Here is a 21822-nt window from a genome sequence, read left to right as displayed (position 1 = left end):
GAACACGACAGGGATGTCCACTCTCACTGCTGTTGTTTAACATAGTGTTGGAAGTTCTAGCATCAGCAATCAAACAACAAAAGGAAATTGAAAGCATCAAAATTGGCAAAGATGAAGTCAAGCTTTCACTTTTTGAAGATGACATGATATTATATGGAAAATCTGATAGACTCCACCAAAAGTCTGCTAGAACTGATACATGAATTCAGCAAAGTCACAGGATACAAATTTAATGTACAGAAATCAGTTGCATTCTTATACACTAATAATGAAGCAACAGAAAGACAAATAAAGAAACTGATCCCATTCACAATTGCACCAAGAATCATAAAATACCTAGGAATAAACCTAACCAGAGATGTAAAAGATCTGTATGCTGAAAACTATAGAACACTTATGAAAGAAATTGAAGAAGATACAAAGAAATGGAAAAACATTCCATGTGCATGGATTGGAGGAATAAATATTGTTAAAATGTCAATACTACCCAAAACAATCTACACATTCAATGCAATCCCAATTAAAATTGCACTAGCATTCGTCTCAAAGCTAGAACAAATAATCCTAAAATTTGTAAGGAACCACAAAAGACCCAGAATAACCAAAGTAATGTTGAAAAAGAAAACCAAAGTGGGAGGCACCACAATCCCACACTTTAGCCTCTACTACAAAGCTGTAATCATCAAGACAGTATGGTATTGGCCCCAAAACAGACACATAGACCAATGAAATAGAATAGACGACCCAGAATTGGACTCACAAATATATGGCCAACTAATCTTTGACAAAGCTAGAAATAGTATCCAATGGAAAAAAGACAGTCTCTTTAGCAAATGGTGCTGGGAGAACGGGACAGCAACGTGCAGAAGAATGAAACTAGATCCCTTTGCTACACCATACACAAAAATAAACCCAAAATGGATGAAAGACCTGAATGTGAGACAGGAAACCATCAAAGCTCTAGAGGAGAAAACAAGAAAAAGTTCCTGTTTGACCTACACCACAGCAATTTCTTGCTCAACACGTCTCCAAAGGCAATGTAATTAAAAGCAAAAATGAACTATTGGGATCTCATCAAGATAAAAAGCTTCTGCACTGAAAACAACAAAACTAAAAGGCAACTGGTGGAATGGGAAAAGATATTTGTAAATGACATATCAGATAAAGGGTTAGTATCCAAAATCTATAAAGAACTTACCAAAACACCCAGAAAAACAAATAATACAGTGAAGAAATGGGCAGAAGACATGGAGCGACAGTTTTCCAAAGAAGACATCCAGATGGCCAACAGACACATGAAAAGATGCTCAATGACACTCATCATCAGGGAAATACAAATCAAAACCACACTGAGATACCATCTCACACCAGTCAGAGTGGCTAAAATTAACAAATCACAAGACTATAGATGCTGGCGAGGATGTGGAGAAATGGCAACCCTCTTGCACTGTTGTTGGGAATGCAAACTAGTGCAGTCACTCTGGAAAACAGTGTGGAGGTTCCTCAAAAAATTAAAAATAGAACTACCCTATGACCCAGCAATAGCACTGGTAGGAATTTACCCAAGGGATATAGGAGTGCTGATGCATAGGGGCACTTGTACCCCAATGTTTATAGCAGCACTTTCAACAATAGCCAAATTATGGAAAGAGCCTAAATGTCCATTAACTGATGAATGGATAAAGAAGATGTGATTTATATATACAATGGAATACTACTTGACAATGAGAAAGAATGAAATCTGGCCATTTGCAGCAACGTAGATGGAACTGGAGGGTATTATGCTAAGTGAAATAAGTCAGCCAGAGAAAGACAGATACCATATGTTTTCACTCATGTGGATCTTGAGAAGCTTAACAGAAGACCTTGGGGAGCAGAAGGGAGGAAAAACTCACAGAGATAGAGGGAGGCGAACCATTAGAGACTCTTGAGTACAGAGAATAAACTGAGGGTTGATGGGGGTGGGGGAAAGGGGAAAGTGGGCGATGGGCATTGAAGAGGGCACTTGTTGGGATGAGCACTGGGTGTTGTATGGAAACTGATTTGGCAATAAATTATATTTAAAAAATAATTATTTTGAATAAATATAGCAACATTGAAAAATGCTTATAAAAGTAAAAACAATATATGTAGAATTTTACAAGCTTAGCCCAAAATGCATGTGGAAAAACAGAATATGAATTACATGTGATTACTGTGATTACAGCCATATAAAATAAGCTTTTAAAAAGTTATGAAGGAAATATAATAAAACAATAGTAATTGTGTTTGGTTGTAAAATGATGGGTAAGTCTTTGGCTTTCACACTTGACTTGTATAACATAAACATTTTAAAAATACATTTTTTTTCTTTCTATAAATTGCCGTTTTATTATCATTGCCATTTAACCATCTTCTGAAGATGGACGCACGAAGGACATAATATCAAAAGAAAGCATTTGATGGAATGGGTTTCAGGAGATAACTGTCAATCAAGATGAGTCAAGAGCAACAAAGCCTGGAAAACAGCATTTTTCTAAACACCATATTTCCTAATTATTAGGGTTTTGGTCCCTGGAGTAGCTAATTCAGATCATCTCTCATATGTTCCTACCTGTAAAACCTACCTTGTTTCCACCTTTGCAGGGATATATCACTCCAATGGATTTTATTTGGCTGAAGCATCTGATTCCAGATGTTCTTCAGAATAACAAGGAGCTTCTCTTTGGGAATATTAGAGAACTTTATGAATTTCACAACAGGTATATAATAATTTATATTATCAGGAAAAATGGAAAGTAGAAGAACAATGGAAATCAGACTGATGGAATTTGGAGATGAACATGCTTAGACATTGTTAGGCTTAAGCAAGTAGTTCAGAGTCCGTGGATTTGGTTGGGGTGGGATGGGATGAGAGGGAGGGAAGAAGTGCCACAGATCTCTGAGGGAGAAGGGGAAAGGCACCAATGGAGCATGTACAGGTGTCAGGCATTAAGGTAATATTTTTTGTATGTTCCTTTGCTTATTTATCTATTCATGCATCAGCATTTTATTGTGGACCTGTACTATGTCAGGCACTGTGTTCAGCATTGGGAATACAAAGATGAGCAGGACACACATCCACATACTTACTGTCATAGGGTAGTGCTGGGAGCTAGGGTGTTGGAAAATGCTAACTGGTTAAACAAGTTGTCCTTGTAGCCCAGGGCTGGTTGGGTGTTGAGTTTTAGAGAATTAGAGGAGGAAGGGACTTTAGAAATCATCTTCCCAGCCTTTCATTTCACAGATGATACTGCAGCTCGTTTCCTCTCTTTACTCAATATAGTAACCCAAAATCACACATGTAATTGATGGAAAAGGAAAAGACTGCTTGGTGAAGTGAACCACAGTTGCTTCTCAAACACGTCTCCTGTCCATTGGTCAGACACAAAAGTGAAATGGAAATCCCGTTTCTGCTACCTTCTCTGGAAAAGTTATTCAACCTCTATGTAACTCAGGTTTCATATTTATGAAACCCTACTTTGCAAGATTTGGTGGATGATTAAATGAGATATTGTTTATGAAGTACTTACCTTATGCCTGACTTACTTGAAGCTCTCAGTGATATTAACAGTAGCAGCGGCAACAGCAGAAGTTCTTATTAATGTTATTATCATGTAGCAGGGAGCATCATTGCATCTTGTCTATCTATAGCTAGTGCTTAGAATGATCAGGACAGCTGTGGGTAGTTTCAAGGAATCCTAGTAATGTCACAGAATGTTTTTTCTCCCAAATCGGTGTGTTGAAAATGAGTCAAGAGCAACAAAGCCTGGAAAACAGCATTTTTCTAAAGACCTCTTAAAACCTTATATGATTTTACTTTTAAAAAGTTTTAACCTTATACATGTAAAAAAATTAAAACATTATTATACTTTTCTTTCCCTAGGACTTTTCTAAAAGAATTGGAAAAGTGCACCGAAAACCCTGCACTTCTGGCACGTTGCTTTCTCAAGAGAGTAAGTCTGTGCTCCCAGTAAGTTGAAACAACCATGTGATTAAAGTTAACCCTTGGGGCGCCTGGGTGGCACAGTCGGTTAAGCGTCCGGCTTCAGCCAGGTCATGATCTCACGGTCCGTGAGTTCGAGCCCCGCGTCGGGCTCTGGGCTGATGGCTCGGAGCCTGGAGCCTGTTTCCGATTCTGTGTCTCCCTCTCTCTCTGCCCCTCCCCCGTTCATGCTTTGTCTCTCTCTGTCCCAAAAATAAATAAAAAACGTTGAAAAAAAAAATTTTAAAAAAATAAAGTTAACCCTTAATTTTCTGTGTATGAGGCAAGGGCAAATGGAAATATCAATGGTCTAAAGAGTTACACATGCCTTTTGAGTGCAAAGCAGGAGTCGGATGAGTCCAGTTTGACTAAGCTCATATGACAGGTGGGAGCAACTTACAAGCTTGGCCTCCTGTAAAGCCTGGTGACACGGAAGACTGCCCCCCACCCCACCCCCTGCAAAGCAGATGATCCTGCTCTGAATGACTGAGCTGTTTTCAAACAAGAATCACACAGCAGGTTTAAATTCCTCACTAAAGTTGTATTAACACTCTCAAGAGAAGTACTGATGCTAAACTAAAAGTCTCAAAAAATGTATTTTCTTCCATTTTATTTATTTATTTGTTTATTTATTTATACAACATAGAGGATATACTTAGCACCCAGATTATGATTTCCTGTCCTACAACACCATACTTCTGATTATTTCCCCTTCCCTGCTGCCACACCTCTTCCCTTTTGCCCTCTCTGCACCCTTCCTTTGGGCAGTGAATAGGCTGTTTGGTCCAGTGGTACTCTGTAAGCTGTCACAGAGAAATGTATTGCCCAGTACCAGTCCCCACCAAGTACTTTCTTCCCTTGGGAGGACTATGCAGATGATCCTCACGCCCTGAACTCTCAAAGTCTCCCATTTCTTCTCTCTCTCTCAACCAGCCCTTCTTTTCATTCCCTTCCTTCCTTTTCTTTTTGTGAGCCTGACACAACAGCTCAAACAGCTTAAAAATTTTTAAACAATCCAAATTATGGCTGATAAGTCTAAGAGCAGTACTTGTGATAAACTGACAGCAAGAAAATAAAAATCCCCAGGTTTCAAGGCCTTTGACATAATGGAGAGGCAGAGCCTTCAACCTTCAGCATTCCTAATGGCTTAGAAGGACCTTTCTTGGCCCGGTATCAGCTTTCCACCACAGCCTCATCATAGGCTTTTCATCAAGTGCCAGAATTCAAGATACACTAAAAATGATTTTGTATTCAATCTGATTAATTTCCTTTTTGAGTTACTTTTATAGCATTATTAGTGTTTTATACTGTTTTGCAATTTTGTATTCATCAAACCACCAATGTGAAATCTAGTTTCATAGTTTAGAAATATTTTATAATTGCTTATGTCATTATTGCAAAGACTTGTTTAAATTGTTGGATGAGAAAAGGCCAGAACCCTGTGGGGAGAAAGTGGATATTATTTTAAAAACTGTCCAAGTATAATGAAATAGTCAGGGAATTGCTGACAAAACATCTTTTCCTAAAAGAATTCCTCACCTAAAGTTTTGCAAAGCTTTCTATAGTCCTCCATTTTGGGAGAAACCTCAGAAATTATTCCATCCAGACCTGCATTTAAATGCTGCATATAATCCTAATGATTTATGATGTTGGAGACAGAATATAGGTAATAAATTCTTCCCAAGCACAAAGTTATTAGTCTGGGACAAATGGAGTAATTAAAAACCATGACCACCTATTCTTTGAGGCTCCTTGAGGGAATTGGCTACTGCTATGTATTTGTTAGCTAATAAGATGGGCCCCTCAACCATTATGTACCACAACAGTTGACCTTTTCTTAGTAGCATTTGCAGAATTCTGTGGAGATGAGTTTTGAAATATTGCTCTGTCCAAGTGTTTTAATCAGACTCTATAGCTTGCAGAATCCAGGAAGATCCTGCCCCAGAGGCCAAGCTCTATGTAGAATACCATTTGTCAGTAGTTTACTTTGAGTTCCATTTGCTCTGAGATCTGACATGGCACAAAAGAGCATGCTTTCAGACATGGCTGAAAGAGCACTGAGGTGGGAGTCAAGAATGTAACTTGTCTAAGTTGAGCCACTTGCTATCTGCATGACCTCACATTAAATCACTTCAACCCTTGGAGTCTCACTTTCCTTCTCCATACAATAAGCTTAATCATACCAATATGTAAAGTTGTTGTGGAGATCTAATACAATAGTGTATGCAGAAGGGTTCTACAAAGTACAAAGTGCTTTGTCAATAGCTACCATTTATTGGGTATTCTGTATGTTATATTGGGCATTTGCTGAGAAGTTTTAATACATCATCTCATTTAATCTCACAGCAATCATAATTGACTATTGTCATAAACCCATTTAATACATGAGAAAACTGAAGTATAGGAAGGTTAAGTCACTGAACTTGGGCCATTTGGTTTGTAAGTGACAAAGCCAAGAACTTAATCTGGACACTCCACCACCAGAGGCTCTGTCCTAATGCATAAACAATCATGTGTGAATATGAATTTTTGGTAGCAATTTTTTTTAGCCTCCTGATTTATTCTATAAGAGGGTGAGGGTAATCAGGCACTTTCTTATGCTGCTGGTTAATGTATATCCTTTCTTTAAGGAATTTTGGATTGAAGAGCAAATTTAGGTCAACAGTTGTGTTTTGGTGTTTGAAGGCTTATAATGTTCTGCATTGCTCAAAGTGCAGACATAGTACACAGACATAGGAACACAGGTTTCTGCTCAGCATCCATCAGGAGAACCATTTGCCTCTGTTACTGGGAAAGTTTGGGGAAAGGTGGCTGACTGTGGAGGTTGTTTTACTGAGTGGGGGGCTGGACCTCCAAAATCTCCTCCAGCTTTTAAGAATCCTCTAGTAGTTGGGGCACCTGGGTGGCTCAGTCAGTTAAGCCTCCAACTTTGGCTCAGATCATGATCTCGCAGTCTGTGGGTTCGAGCCCATCATTGGACTCTGTGCTGACAGCTCAGAGCCTGGAGCCTACTTTGGATTCTGTGTCTCCCTCTCTTTCTGCCCCTCCTCTGCTCATTCTCTCTCTCTCTCTCTCTCTCTCTCTCTCTCTCAAAAATAAATAAACCTTAAAAAATTTTTTTAAAATAATCCTTTTGTGGTTAGTGTTGAAAGCAGTGAAACCTTGAATTGTTTTAGGTGCTAAAGGCCAGTGTTTTGTGCTCTGACGGACCCAATGTGGGTGAGATGCCTTTATCACTTTGTAGTATTTTATAAGCCTGGCTTTTGGTATGGCACGAATGTTCCCCATGTGTAGGTTGCTCTGCTCTGGAAGCCGTGCCTGGCTTATCAATGGCGCTTGGTAGATAGTTCTCAAGTGAATAAATAATGAACATATTGTTAAGCTCGGAGTTATTATTTTAGTTCCTTAACCTGTCTGAACAACATTTCCTCAAGAGTCATCTCCCTTCCATACACACACGCATGTAGTTTTTCCTGGAGAGAGTAGCAAAGGACAGAATTGCTGAAGTTCTTGGAGTGAAGTGAAATGACCACTTACAATCCATCAGGAGAGGAGGAGAACTACAGAAACAGAAAGCATTCACTACAGCAGTGTGTTTGGAAGTAGAATAGACCTTGGGGTGCCTGGGTGGCTCAGTCATTTGAACATCTGTCTGACTCTTGGTTTCAGTTCATTCAGGTCATGATCTCACAGTTGGTGAGTTCGAGCCCCACATCGAGCTCTGCACTGACAGTGCAGAGCCTGCTTGGGATTCTTTCTCTCTCTCCCTCTCTCTGTCTGCCCCTTCCCCACTCACTCTCTGTCTCTCTATCAAAATATATAAATAAACTTTAGAAGAAGAAGGAGACAGAGAAGGAGAAGGAGAAGGAGAAGAAGAATAGACCTAGCTAAAGCTGTGAGGGAAGAAATAACCTGTGTCCACATGAGGGACATCAAGAGTTGGCCTGAGAAGCATAGGGACACAGAAGTCCATGAGGATGCTGCCACATGGGCTTCTCCAACCAGAGTGGCACAGGCTTTATGACAAGTGCAGCTGCTCTGGGCCAGGTCCTACTGATGGAGTGGATGGAGCTGGCAAGCTGACTCCTTTCTATCTGGGCAACCTTTCTATCTGGGCTGTTGATAGGTATGTGCCCATCTCTCATGGCCTTTGAGGCAAAAAGAAATAGGCCACACAGCACTTGGAATCTTTCATCTCTAGCCTTAGGATAGTCGTGTAATTTTTCCCATCTTGGAGTCTGGTGCTATAGGTGGAAGGTGATGTCTGAGGCAGAGCCTGCTCCTCTGAGAATTGCCCAAAGGACTTAGATCTATGTTGCTGTGTCCAAACTGCCATGTTTTCCTTTTGGGGTGTTTGTACCTTTTGGCTGTCTCTTGGGGTTTTTTCCCCCCCCTAGGTTTGGCTCATGATGATCATAATAGGAAGACAGGGAGAGAGAAAGATGGGGCCATCAGCTACTGGCACCTTTTCTGTCAATTTTGTCCCTCACTGCAGAGCTATTCTGGGGGAACAGTGATGTCCTGGGTAAAGAGCAGAGGAGGAAGGATGGAGATGAAAAACCTATCCCGATTTATGAATTAACTGATTTACCAGAGTCCTGTAGTTGGTCCCACAGCACCCTGCTCATGTCCGTGCTTAGTACTTGTGGCTGTTTAGAGCCCTCTGTTTGCCCTCCCATCACACAGTCACCCCAACATAAGGTTATCACACACCCCCAGTTCCTCACACCATGAAAATACTCAGGCTTGTTGAATATTCGAATGAATTAACAGTATCATCCTATTCTCTTCCTGAAAAATGCCACCTGATTAATTTGTTGCAATGCTTTTCCTCTTCCAGAAAGAAGATCTTCAAATGTATTTTAAATACCATAAGAATCTGCCCCGAGCTAGGGCAATCTGGCAAGAATGTCAAGACTGCGCCTTCTTTGGGGTAATGTTGAGACCACAAAGTCTCCCACAAATTGCTTTCCCTGAGCAATGTTTGCATGCGCCAAGTATTTAAAGAAATCAGAAGTATGAACAAGGCAGGGGAATTTGGAATTTGAATTTATATTTATTAAAAGTCTCTCCTATTTTGAAATTCTGTGTTGGAAGTTTTGATGCTGCCTTCGGTCTCTATGGGACAGGCCTGTGAGGAGCAGCTGTAGCCTGGTGAGCAAACCAGAGCCCTCTTGTAGGATGGGGAATTGATTGATTGATTGATTCATTCATTCATTCATTCATTCATTCATAAATATCACTTACTGTCAGGTTAGCTAACATACAGTGTATATAGTGTGCTTTTGATTTCAGAAGTAGATTCCCGTGATTCATCGCTTACATACAACACCCAGTGCTCATCCCAAGGGCCCTCCTCAATGCCCATCACCCGTTTCCCCTCTCCGTCGGCCCTCCCATCAATCCTCAGTTTGTTCTCTGTATTTAAGAGTCTCTTATGGTTTGCCTCCTCTCTGAAACTGTTTTTTCCCCTTCCCTCCCCCCATGGTCTTCTGTTAGGTTTCTCAAATTAGGATGGGGAATTTTAAATGGGCTCCCTGGAATGATATTCATCAGTCATCACATAAGTCATCAAGTCTTCCAGACTCAAAATGAGCTGAATAGACAACATCACCCCCAACTCAAACACAGGCTGCATCTTTTTCAGGATTTGAAGTGCCCCACTGCGTTCTACCAGACTTGCTTTCTAAAAGAAATAAATGGTCCTGCTTCCCTAGTTGCATATACAATTACTAGCCAAGCCATCCTCTTTCCCCTTTCTCTCATTTTACATACTGTTCCTGAGGGATCCAACAACTCAATAGCTTTACAAAGCTGGTCAACACGGGTGCACCTCTTTTCGACAGGAGCCCGCTTCATTTCTTGTTTTCAAATGCTGCCGCTTTGTTCTCTCTGGGTGTTGTTTGTTTTGTTTCACATTGTTTCTGTTTGGCTTTTAAAGGTGTGCCAGCGCCAATTGGACCACAATATCCCTCTTTTTAAGTATCTTAGAGGACCAAGCCAGAGGCTTCTAAAATACCAGATGCTGTTAAAGGTAAAGTCAATGAGACAGTGCTTTCCTGTGCTGGGAAAACATGCACGTGCTGTGGTGCTCTTTTCCTTAGACATGTAGAGCTATGACTTTATCTTCCCAATGTGAAGATAGGTCTATCCTCCAGGCTTTTTCTGTCCTCCATGTCTAAAGCAGCACACCTCAGTGAGGAGTAAGACCAAAGAATCAGAGAGTTGAAAGGGACCTGGAAGCCTGGCTAATCCGACACGCAGCCCAAGGCATGAATCTCTAAGGAGGCTGGTTTGGGGCTGGAGAGGTTCTTGGGAGCAAAGGGTGAAAGGAGTCCCTCCACACTGCTGGCAGCTGAGAGGGTAGGGAGGCAGCCAGAGCCTCTATTCTCATGTAAGATATCGGCAGGTAAGATATTGTCGGCTCCATTTTACAGATAAGGCAAGGAGCTTCAGAAAAGAGATGTGATTTTCCTCAAAGTCACAATTTTATGTACATTAAAGCAATGGATGGGAGAAGGCAAAACCGGAGTCTTTTCTCCTTTTGCAACATCTACCTCCACCCCTAGATTAAGAGATCTTTCTCAAGAGCAACATAACAGAATGAATTTTGCTCTGCTGAACACCTAGGTGGTTCTTTCTCTGACATCAGCACACCTGCAGGAGAGGACTCCCAAACACCCAAACAGGACAGAAGGAGCTGTCAGGCTGCCTCCCCATGTGTGAGCTGAGGGAAAGGTTCAGCCACTTCTCCATGTTGTGTTTTGAGTTAACCTTTATGAGCAGCTCTTGCCCAGTGGTTACCATCTCTTAAAAAAATACAAGCACCTGCTGTTTACTGGGTACCTTCCCATATAAATTTCTTATTTAATCCCCACAATCAGATGCACCAGAAAGTCTCTGGTGTATGAAGAAACTGAGGCTCAGGGAGGTTAAGCTCATTGCCTAACATTCTGCCCTCAGAAAAAGGTGCCCTTTTCGGTTTGCATCTGCAGCCTCAGCCGAGGCTGGACCAGCTATGCCGTCACCAGCTGTGGCATTACTGGACCTCTTCAGCCTTAATTTTTGTCCTGTGTGAGATACTGGAACCTCCTTCACAGGATTGGTGTGAGGGGCAAGTGGGTAATGCATGAAGAGAACTCACTCAGTGCTGACCCCTGGGAAGCTTCCGGGAACACATAGCCATTGTTTTATACCCAGAGATGTCACACTGGTGTGGGAATGAGGGTGATGCCCACTGCCTCCCTCCACGAGTGGCATTTGTGAGTGTGTTTCAATAGTGTTCATTCAGGGCTTCACACTCCTGTAACCGTCCCATCTTTACTGTCATCTAAGCTGGACAAGTCTTACCACTGAGCCCCGTGAGGAAGGAGCCAGACAAGTGGGGGTCCTTACCACCTCCGTCTGGGGGCATCGGGTACCGAGGTGCTCGAGTTTTCCCACAGAAGTGATGCTGAGACAATCATGAAGTTCTGTACCATAGCCGGAGGACCATAGGGCACAGTAATTAGAAACCCAGACTGAGGAGTTAGCCATCGTGGGTGTGGATCCAGCTCTGACGCTTCCAGACTGCTTGGACTCAGGCAAATTACTTAACCTCTCTCTGCCTCAGGTTCCTCAACTGTAACATGAAGGTAGTACTAGTACTTTCCTGGTATGTTTCTTGGGAGCATAAATGAGGTAGTCCAGGTGAAAAGTAATTAGAGAATTTTGTTAGTTCATTTCACTGAGGGAACAAGAGACAGAATCACTGGAAAATATTCCTCGGGGGTCTGCGTGAAACCATAGGAGGTCACTCAAGGCAAACCAGTTTTTCCCATTCACTGCATGCTGGAAAAACAAGTTCAGACCACTGGGCCGCCTGTGAGGGAAGGAAGAACTTTCCAGTGTTCTCCACCCTGAGGGACAGAGCTCATTCTGAAAGGCCTACCATCAACTTCTTTAAGAACATGGATGTCTGACTGATTGTCTCATGGCTTAGAAAGGATCATGGGATCCTGGTCTGAGAAAGTTTTTCCCTAGTACAAAAATAAGGGAAAGAAATGATAGATTATACCATTAAAAATAGACACCTGAAGAGTTGGGTAAAATATCATATAAGCAAGATAGATACATGACAGATGGTCAGCATGTCTAGTAATGAGTGCATAGAAGTTAATAATTTAAAAAAAAAGAACCAAAAAGAAATGATACCTATGAAATAATATCTTTCCTGAGATATTATGAAAATTAACAGTCAGAACAGAGTTTTGAGTACATAATGTACATAATGTCTAATGAGTCATGGCAAACTGATTAAAAATATATTGTATATTAGCATATATTAAAAATAGATGCATTTAGGGACAACAGAAATTCACTTTTATTGAGCCCATGATTTATGTCAAATAGGCTATGTATGGAAACTATCAAATTTAATGTAGAGAATTTTTCTAGCCTACATTTTAAGATATATATGATTTGGAAAATTGTACATTATTTATTTACAGTAAATTTTGCTTATTACAGGAAGAATGTTCTAGAATAGGTGGTTGTGCTGATTTCCTGTGTAATGCAAGTCATGCGATATTCATTTTTCTTCTTTTACAAAAATTAAATAGACTACTATTAGAAAAAAGAATTAATAGGGAGAGGTTGGTAAAAGGGTATAAACTTACAGCTTATGAGATGAATAAGGCTTGAGGATCTAATGTAAAACATTGTAACTGTAGTTGGTAACAGTGTATTATATAATTGCAATTTGCTAAAAGTAGAACTTAAATGTTCTTGCCAAAAAAGAAAAAAAGAGATAAATATGTGAGGTAATGGATGTGTTAATTAACAAGATGGAGGCAATCCTTTTACGATATATATGTGTACCAAATATATATATATACCATATATACTTTAACTTTATACTTTAAATACCTAACAGTTTTATATGTCAATTATACTTCCAAGTTGAAATAAAAAAGAAAATAATAAAAAAATGAACAGAGGACATAGGCAGTTTACAAAAGAATAAATGCTAATGGCAAACATGTTTTTGAAAGTTCTAACTCACCTGCTCTTTGAGAAATTCACATTAAAACAATGAGGTAGAATTTCTCTGTCGATTGAATTGACAACACTTTTTGATTAAATGTTAATACTCCATGTATGGTGGGGCTAATGAAGCAAGCTTTCATATATGACTGGTGGGAACATAGTCCTTCTGTAAAGAACTTGGAAATACGCATCAAAACTTTTAACATTGACGATTTCACTTCTAGGAATTTATCCTTAGGAAAAATGCACAAAGATTATTATTATAGTAAAAATTATTGAACCTAAATGTTTAATAGGAGGGAGATTAATTAATTATGATTTATCTACAGAATGCAACAGTCTGCTGCAATTAAAAAACATGTTTACAAAAACATAATGTCATGGAAAAATGTTTGTGATATGTTAAGTGGGAAAAAATAGGCTCCAGAATAATGTTTCCAGTATGATTCTGGTTGTGGAAAGAACTCTGTGCCATTCTTTCGCCCTTACATGTGACACACAAACTTACATACATCCTCTGTTGATTTGGCATTTGCTGGAGATTGTTGACATGGTAGATTTAGTTGGCATTTTGCTTTTTAATTTCCAATAAGGCTTTTGGGTTAATGCAGGGTCTGCTGGACTTTGAGACTCCTAAGGATTGGGAGATAGACCCAGGAGACCAGGAAGGAGGTTCGGCTAAGGTACTGTATATTAAATATTAGCTTATATAACTAACTGTCAATGGTATCTGTCTCTGGTTGGAAGGATTTATGGCAATTTTGTTTTTCTTGTTTATGATCTTTATTGTTTATATTTTCTAAAATAGCATATATCCTATAATTTATAGTCACAGAAAAAACAAAACAATTAAAGGCAATTTCAACCTGAGGTTTGTGACAGGACAAGTAGTAATACATTTTCTTTCCTTCACATAGAAATATTTTAACAGGAGGTGTGCCTGGGTGGCTCAGTTGGTCAAGCTTCAACTCTTGATTTCAGCTCGGATCATGATGTCAGGGTCGTGGGTTTGAGCCCCATTTTGGGCTCTGCATTACTGACAGTATGGAGCCTGCTTAGGATTCTGGCTCTCCCTCTCCCTGCCCCTCCCCCACTCACATTCCCTCTCTCTCTTAAAATAAATAAACTTAAAAAAATGTTTTAACAGGAATACGAAATTAAGTGAATGTGTAAAATGCATACATAAAAGACTGGAAATAAATATGATAAAATCTCAGCTGTGGTTTTCCTGCATGGTAGGATTATGAGGGGCGCCTGGGTGGCTCAGTCGGTTGGGCATCCGACTTGGGCTCAGGTCATGATCTCGTGGTTCTCGGGTTCGAGCCCCGCATCGGGCTCCCTACTGACAGCTCAGGGCCTGGAGTCTGCTTTGTGGGTTCTGTCTCCCTCTCTCTCTGCCCCTGCCCAGCTCATACTCTCTCTCTCTCAAAAATAAATAAAACATTAAAAAAGAAGAAGAAGAGATGGGAGCCATACCACATACCACATTTCACAGGAAATTTGTGACTTACCAGTGGGGTTTCTTTTAAATTTCCTATAAAATATTCTGGTTTTAACAAGAAAAACACGAGGAGCAGTCATTTGTATGCCCTCCCTGCTCAGAATATATGGTAGGGACCCCTTCAAATTAAGAGAAGCTCAAGATACAGATAATAATTTTATAGCCTGGAGCAAGGGGAGCTAGCCTGAGTTAGTTTAATAATATTTGTAAGGATATTTCTGAGCCCTATATTATGCAATGTAAAAGTAACTACCTGCTGTGTTTGTGGGAGGAAGGTTAGTGGGAAGGAGAGGGAATAGGAGCAGTTGAGTCATGAAAAGGAAGTTGAGGGTTTTTTTCCTGATGTTTATATATATATATATATATATATATATATATATATATATATATATATATTAAAGGTTTATTCATTTTCAGAGACAGAGAGACAGAGCAGGGGTGGGGGGGAGGGGCAGAGAGAGAGGGAAACACAGAATCTGAAGCAGGCTTCCAGGCTCTGAGCTGTCAGCACAGAGCTCCATGTGGGGCTGGAACCCACAAGCCGTGGGGTCATGACTATATATACATATATATATATTTTTTTTTTTGAAAGAGAAATCGCAGGGGAGGGGCAAATAGAGAGGGAGACAAAGAATTCAAAGCAGGCTCTGTGCTGACAGCAGAGAGCACAAGGTGGGGGGCTCCAACTCACGAACTGCTCAAACTCATACACAGCGAGATCATGACTTTGTCTCAAGTCATTGATTGGTCTTGTCACTCAAATCCCTGATCCAAAGAAACTGATCCCCAGTGCTTAGGCAGAGATTAGGAAAATACACAAACCTTTGCTTACATCTTGCTGTAGAGGACAAAAAGAGGTGGGGCTATATGGGGGAGGGGGGCAGCAAAGAGCTGTCTGTCCTTTGTTGTAGAAATTGATGTGTTAGGGGTGCCTGGATGGCTCCGTTGGTGAAGCGTCTGACTCTTGATTTGGGCCCAGGGCATGATCTCTGGTGGTGGGATTCAGCCTGCATGTCAGGTTCTGTGCAGAGCCTGCTTGGGATTCCCTCTCTCTCTCTCCCTCTGCCCTTCCCATGCTCACTCTCTCTCTCTCAAAATAAATAAGTAAACTTTAAAAAAAAAAAAAAAAAGGAGAAATTGATGTTTTTAAAAAAAATTTTTTAATGTTTTTATTTATTTTTGAGACAGAAAGAGACAGAGCATGAGCAGGGGAGGGGCTGAGAGAGAAGGAGACACAGAATCCGAAGCAGCTCCAGGCTCTGAGCTGTCAGCACAGAGCCGGGTGCGGGGCTTGAACTCATGGACTGTGAGATCATGACCTGAGCCGAAGTCGGACGCTTAACCTACTGAGCCACCCAGGCGCCCCAGAAATTGATGTGTTTAAAAACAAAAAGGAAGAAACCAAAATCTCTTTGTTGGTATTTACCAGATAACAGATAAATATGCTATGTAGGTAGCAGGGGAATAAAATACTGAAACTGTAAGCAAAAGATTTTCACACAGAAACAGTCATCTCTATTATGTCCTAAGTGTCACAGTAGTAATAATTGGAACATTGGTCTCTTGAATTAGCAGTTACAATGTTTCCACTTAATGCTGAGACTTTGTGTTTGGGAGGTGCAGACCATGTTGGCTTACCTCTTTCATGTCTTTCATGGTGATAGAATGTGGGAAAGACTGGGGAAGGAGAAGAGGGAGAAAGGGTAGAGCTGGAGGGGGGATTCAATGTGGCAAATCCAACAGTTAGGGCATTTACATGATACTCATTAGTAAGCCTCCACATGGCAGGCAGCTCATTCTCTGCCTCTATGGGAGTTTACAAATATCCTCCTCTGGGATGGTTTTAAGCATAAATTTACCCACAGGAATATGATACTGAGATTGTACTTTTCAATAAGCCCCTGGTGGGATGTAAACAGGGAAAGCAGCTTAGATAAAGGGTCTGGGTTTTTCATGCTCTAAAAAAGGTCAGCATGGGGGCACCTGGGTGGCTCTGTCTGTTCAGTGTCTGGCTCTTGATTTCGGTTCAGGTCATGATCTCGAGGTTCATGAGATTCTGCCCTGTTTCAGCACAGAGCCTGTGTGGGATTATTCCTCCCTCTCTCTCTGCCTCTCTATTTCTCTCTCTTTCTCAAAATAAATAAATAAACTTTTTAAAATAAAAGGTCAGTATGTTTCTTATATAGCAGGAATATAATATCCATGATTTTGTGAACGTCATTCTTCATTAGTTCAATGTACAGAAGGTGCAGTTGATTATTTTGCTTGTGTGTTTATCATGTATATAAACCAGCAAGTATCTTTAACCACCATTCTTTGGGAGCAGGGAAAGAGATCCATGTATTTGCCTTCTCAGTCTCTGTGCTGGCTGGATTGGTCTCTCCTTATCTCTGTCCTGTTTCCCTTGTTCACTTGGTAGATGGTTTACCTTTTGATTTCCAACAAGGCATTTGGTTTCCACAGAATGGGCCAAAGAGGACCAAGGATTCATCATTCTTAGCTGAACTACAGCAAGCTTTGGCCATGATGGAGGATTTGATCAAGTCCTGTGAGTTGGCCGTGGACCTGGCAGCAGTCACTGGATGTCCGGTATGTGCCATAGCAAGTGTTGGAACATCTCAGCAAATGGCAGGCACAATATTACAAACATAGGAGATAGCTTATGGCAAAGTTAGAGAGATGACCTGTGGTAAAGGAATTGGACTCTGAGGAAAGTAACCTAAATTGTTCTGCAAATCTGTGCTGTAGGAATCGAGGCAACAGCTTAGCATTTTCAGGAATCTTGTGTTGTATTTCCTGGGGTCTTGAATATTGAGACTGACCCACACTCTGGAAAAGCCAGGAACTCAAGGACCAGAACATATATGGGCGGGGCAAAGTGATGAAGGAGTAATTTATTCTGACTCATGGCACTATTAAAAGATTAAATTTTTTTCCTTCTTGACTCAGATTTTCTTGGTACAAAGTCCTTTGAAAATAGGTCCTAAGTGAAAGTCTAACTCCATTTTTACATCGCAGATCTCAGAAGAGGTCTGACAAGCATATATCGTACATCCCTTAATCCAAATGATTGAAGGAAAATACCAAAAGAAGCAATGCTAAGGAGTTGAACTCTCTCAACCCGGGCATTAGGGTAAACTCCTGAGTAGGTCAATTCCAGGAATTCCAGGCAAGCTATCTTCTGTAACTGTATGGGCTCCTTAGGACTGGCCCATCACTGGTTTTCCTGGAGGTGCTCTAGATCTTGACTTAGGTGGATTAGTTTTCTATCACTGCCATAAAAACTTACCACCACCTTGGTGGCTTAGAGCAGCACAAATTTATTATATTATAGTTCCACGGGTCAGAAGTACAACACAGTCTCACCAGGCTAAAATCAAGGTGTCTACTTTCCTTTTGGGAGGCTGTGGGAGAGAATCTGTTTCCTTGCCTTGTCCAGCTCATTAAGGCCACACACATCCCCTGGCTCATGGTTTCTCTCTCCATTTCAAAGTTCTTCTCAAATCACATCATTCTTGGACCTTCTCTTCGACTTTCAAGGACTCTTGTGGTTACATTGGACCCACCCATTAATCCCTGGTATCTCCCCATCTCGAAATCAGCTGATGAACAGCCCTAATTCCATTAGCAACCTTAATTCCCATTTGTCACGTAACTTGACATATTCTCAGATTCCAGGGATTAGGACGTGGCCCTCTTTGGGAGGCTATTATTCTGTCTACCACGCAAGGATCAAGCATTCTCAGAATTACATTTCAGACAGATACTTTTCCTTCTTATTTTTATCCCATTTTAACATACTGTTCATTGAAGTCTAGGCAAATGAAATGACCTTTCTTTTCTTTCCTGATCATAAGTCAAACCTTGCAAATTAATTAGGGGCCAATGTGGTCTTTTTATTTCCCTCCCTCCTGGTATTTCTCTGACCAGCATCTCAGAAGCAGCCCCACTGGGTCCACAGTGATCAGGCAGTGAATGCTGTTACTGTACCCTGGGACTCAAGAGTGCTCTCTGCTTACTTCTGATGCATGATTCAGAAGGGTATTCATGAAGCACAGTGTATGTGAGAGAGGGGATGATTTTCTTGGTAAAATTTTTTTCCTTCTTCATTTAAGGAAACTCAAGGAAGCAATTTGTTTAATCATTTTGGGACATCTTCCTGTTCTTTTTATCTTTGAACACATGTCAGCTAATCCTGTTAGTATCCATCTCCCTGAGTCAAATGAATGTCTTGGAAATCATACACAGGGCAGGAAACTCCCAGTTTTATTCTAAGTGTGGGTAACATAGGAGGAGGAAGTTATGAGAAAATAATTACCAAAATGTGAGTAAGTAGAATTCTAATTTCACTTAAGGAAGCTTGCATGCAAATGAGATGAAGCAGCTTATAGAATTTTAGGCAGTTTTGCATCAAATGCAAAGAACTTCTTTCTCCCGTATGTCCTCGGAATTGTGCCTTTGACGTAAACTCTTGGTTTTTTCACTAAGATTTTAACTTGCTTTACATCTAGTCCATTAGCTACTTTACCCTGACAGTTTTATCTAATCCTATTGAATTATAGAAGAGCAGGCTGTGAAATTTTCAGTTTCTGATTCAGGAATAGATCCACAGAAAGAAGAGTTAGCTCACCCAAGATTACGTTGTGCATCAGCCTGGACTACTTCTTGGACATCTTCCTTCCCCGTCCACGGTGCCATTCTCTCAACACTTTCTTCATCTGATTTTGTTTAGCGTTTACTAGCAACTCAGCTACTCCTAACTCAGATCTTAGGACTCTGAGATTCTTTGACTCTGCTTTGTAGAACCTTAGCACAGGGTGTTTACAATCATGTGCTGAGTGTGTGGACAAACCCAGAACTTAACCTGTTAGTTTCACTACTTGGTATCCAATATTAACGTGGTTCTGAAAAGGAAGGACACTGAACTTCAGTGGGTGAATGCATAATTAAAACAACTGAAAATATTCCCTCCTGATATTTACAATGTTATTCCTGTTGTACACTCAGTTAGTTCTTGGTTTAATTTTATCACAGAAACTAAAAAAAAAAAAATTTTGTTTTAAGAAAGTTTATTTTGTGGAACACCGAGATGTCATTTATTCCCTCCATTGGCAAAAAAAAAAAAAAAAAAAAAAAAAAAAGTGTCCCCTCTATTCAATCCAACGCATAAAATAGATTTGTATAGAGTCCTTTTAAATCCTAACTTGCCAGGAACAAGTTCCAAAGTTGAGTAGTAAAGGTTATTTTCTGGAACAAATTATGCCATTCAATAAAGGATATATTTTTATTGCAAGTTTTGTGGGCTAAGGCCAGGTATTTTATTTCAGTTCCTACTTTACTTACCGTAGTGTTGGCTGCAGAGATAAGACTGAGTAAATAATCTTAACAACTCAGTGAAATTGCGTTGTGCTTCTTCCCACGCTCAAGACACCTGTGTCTAAGGGCAGTTGGTTGTAAGGAGTTAATGAGGATTAAATCATAATAAAAGCAGCTAGCACTGTGCCTGGCAGCTGGTAGATGCTGAAGAAAGGGCCCTACAGCTGACTTCCTTGGGTACTTGATCAGACCGGAAAGGAAGGAACCCCTTTGCTTCTGGTGATTGTATTAAGGGGCTTTTCTGTCCTATGGCTTCTTCTTTTTGTTTCTGGACTGACTTTGTGCTGATGCATTTATCCAGATGTTTCCTATGTCTTTGTGCAAGAAGTATATATCCTTGTCACATTGCTGTCACTGCCAGGGATGGAAACCTGGGCATCCGAAAGTGGTCTCTTTCTTGAGGCCATGTTCAGTAGACACTCTCCCAGCCAGATTTTTCATTTCGCTGATATAGTCACATTTGAAATTCTTCTATCAGAGTTCTTACCTACAAAATTCCACACATGAAAAATGGTAATAGTTACTAGTTTATATTGCCATCATTTCCCACATGGAGGAGGCCATCTGACTTTTCACGTCATTATTTGTTTTGGGATAGCCCCTGTGTTGTATCTCTGAGTTGATATCTATTAGATGCAACACACCAGGGGTGCCTGGGTGGCTCAGTTGGTTAAGCGTCCAACTTCAGCTCGGGTCATGATCTCACTGCTCGTGAGTTTGAGTCCTGCATCGGGCTCTGTGCTGACAGTGCAGAGCCTGGAGCCTGCTTCGGATTCTGTGTGTGTCTCTCTCTCTGCCCCGCTCCCACTCATGCTTTGTCTCTCTTTCTATCTCTCTCAAAAATAAACATTAAAAAAACTTAAAAAGATTCAACACACCAAAGTGATGGCCACATATTACATCATTACTAGAAAACCTGGTTTGCAGATATATTCATTTCCTAGAGCTGCAATAAAAAAGCTCCACAGTTCTGGAGGCTAAAAGTAAAAAATCAGGGTGATATCAGGCCTTTGCTCCCTCTGAAGACTCTAGGAAAGAATCCTCCTTCCTTGCTTTCACCGCTGGCTTCTAGTAGTTGCCAGCAATTCTCGGCATTCCTTGGCTTATAGCTGCATCACTCCAGTTTCTGCCTGTCTTCATGGAGTCACCTCTATGTGTGTGCCTGTGTCTGCGTCTCTGTTTTCTCTTCTCATGAGGACACTAGTCATTGCATTAGGGCCCACCCTATTCTAGGAGGATTTCCTTTTAGCTAAGTACAACTGCAAAGACCTTATTTCCAAATAAGGTCACATTCTGAGGCCCCAGGTGGACATGAGTTTTTTTGGAGACATTGTTCAATCTAGTACTGGGGCATCACCAAATTAGTTTCCTCACAGTGTGGAGCATTTAGTTTCGTGTCCACCCAGGTACTCGTGCCAGTAAACGAATAAATATTATATGTCAAGGGGACATATATCTGCAGGAGTTATGCATGTAGTCTCCGGCCCTGGAACCAACTTCAATCTAATTGGAAAGAAAGGATACATATAGTTGAAAAGATGACCAAGGGTCATCTTTGATCTTGCTCAGAGGGATCCCCCTGCCCTTGCCCTTGGGAGGTGGGGTTGCCTCCATGCCAGCATACATCCTCGCTGGTGGTAATACGTGTGCACCTGCTCTTCATCAGCTCTGCATAGGGCACACACCCTTGGCTGCTGCAAGATGGGCCTTGAGCATTGAGATGTCCAATCCCATCACAAGTGTGGTCCCTAGAAAGTGTATGCAAATACCTGGATGACATGCAGCCCTTCTGTTTCAGCTGGACTCAAAAGACCCAGCAATTCCCTCCATTGACCTCCAGTGATGATGGGCTTACTGAAATAGGTGACCATAGAGCCTTGGGAAGAGTCAGAACAAAGAGCTGGGCTCACAGAGG

The 21822-nt window shown here is 40.9% G+C and overlaps 1 protein-coding gene across 3 annotated transcripts in view; it reads left to right on the top strand.

Annotated features, from left to right (window-relative positions):
• Window positions 1-21822, top strand: part of MCF2L2 (MCF.2 cell line derived transforming sequence-like 2) — a 293647-nt gene that overhangs the window by 214220 nt on the left and 57605 nt on the right. For all 3 annotated transcript variants that reach the window (XR_009262037.1, XM_058730623.1, XM_058730622.1), the window contains 6 exons: window positions 2626-2741; window positions 3905-3974; window positions 8844-8936; window positions 9945-10037; window positions 13642-13713; window positions 16995-17120. Coding sequence is in view for 2 of the 3 variants with exons in the window: in XM_058730623.1 (XP_058586606.1) it covers window positions 2626-2741; window positions 3905-3974; window positions 8844-8936; window positions 9945-10037; window positions 13642-13713; window positions 16995-17120 (570 nt within the window). In the remaining variant the exon portion in view is untranslated. The remainder of the gene's footprint in view (window positions 1-2625; window positions 2742-3904; window positions 3975-8843; window positions 8937-9944; window positions 10038-13641; window positions 13714-16994; window positions 17121-21822) is intronic.

This window comes from Neofelis nebulosa, chromosome 5 (assembly GCF_028018385.1).
Source record: "Neofelis nebulosa isolate mNeoNeb1 chromosome 5, mNeoNeb1.pri, whole genome shotgun sequence".
Taxonomy (NCBI): Eukaryota; Metazoa; Chordata; class Mammalia; order Carnivora; family Felidae; genus Neofelis; species Neofelis nebulosa.
This window is presented reverse-complemented; position numbering and strand designations above follow the sequence as displayed.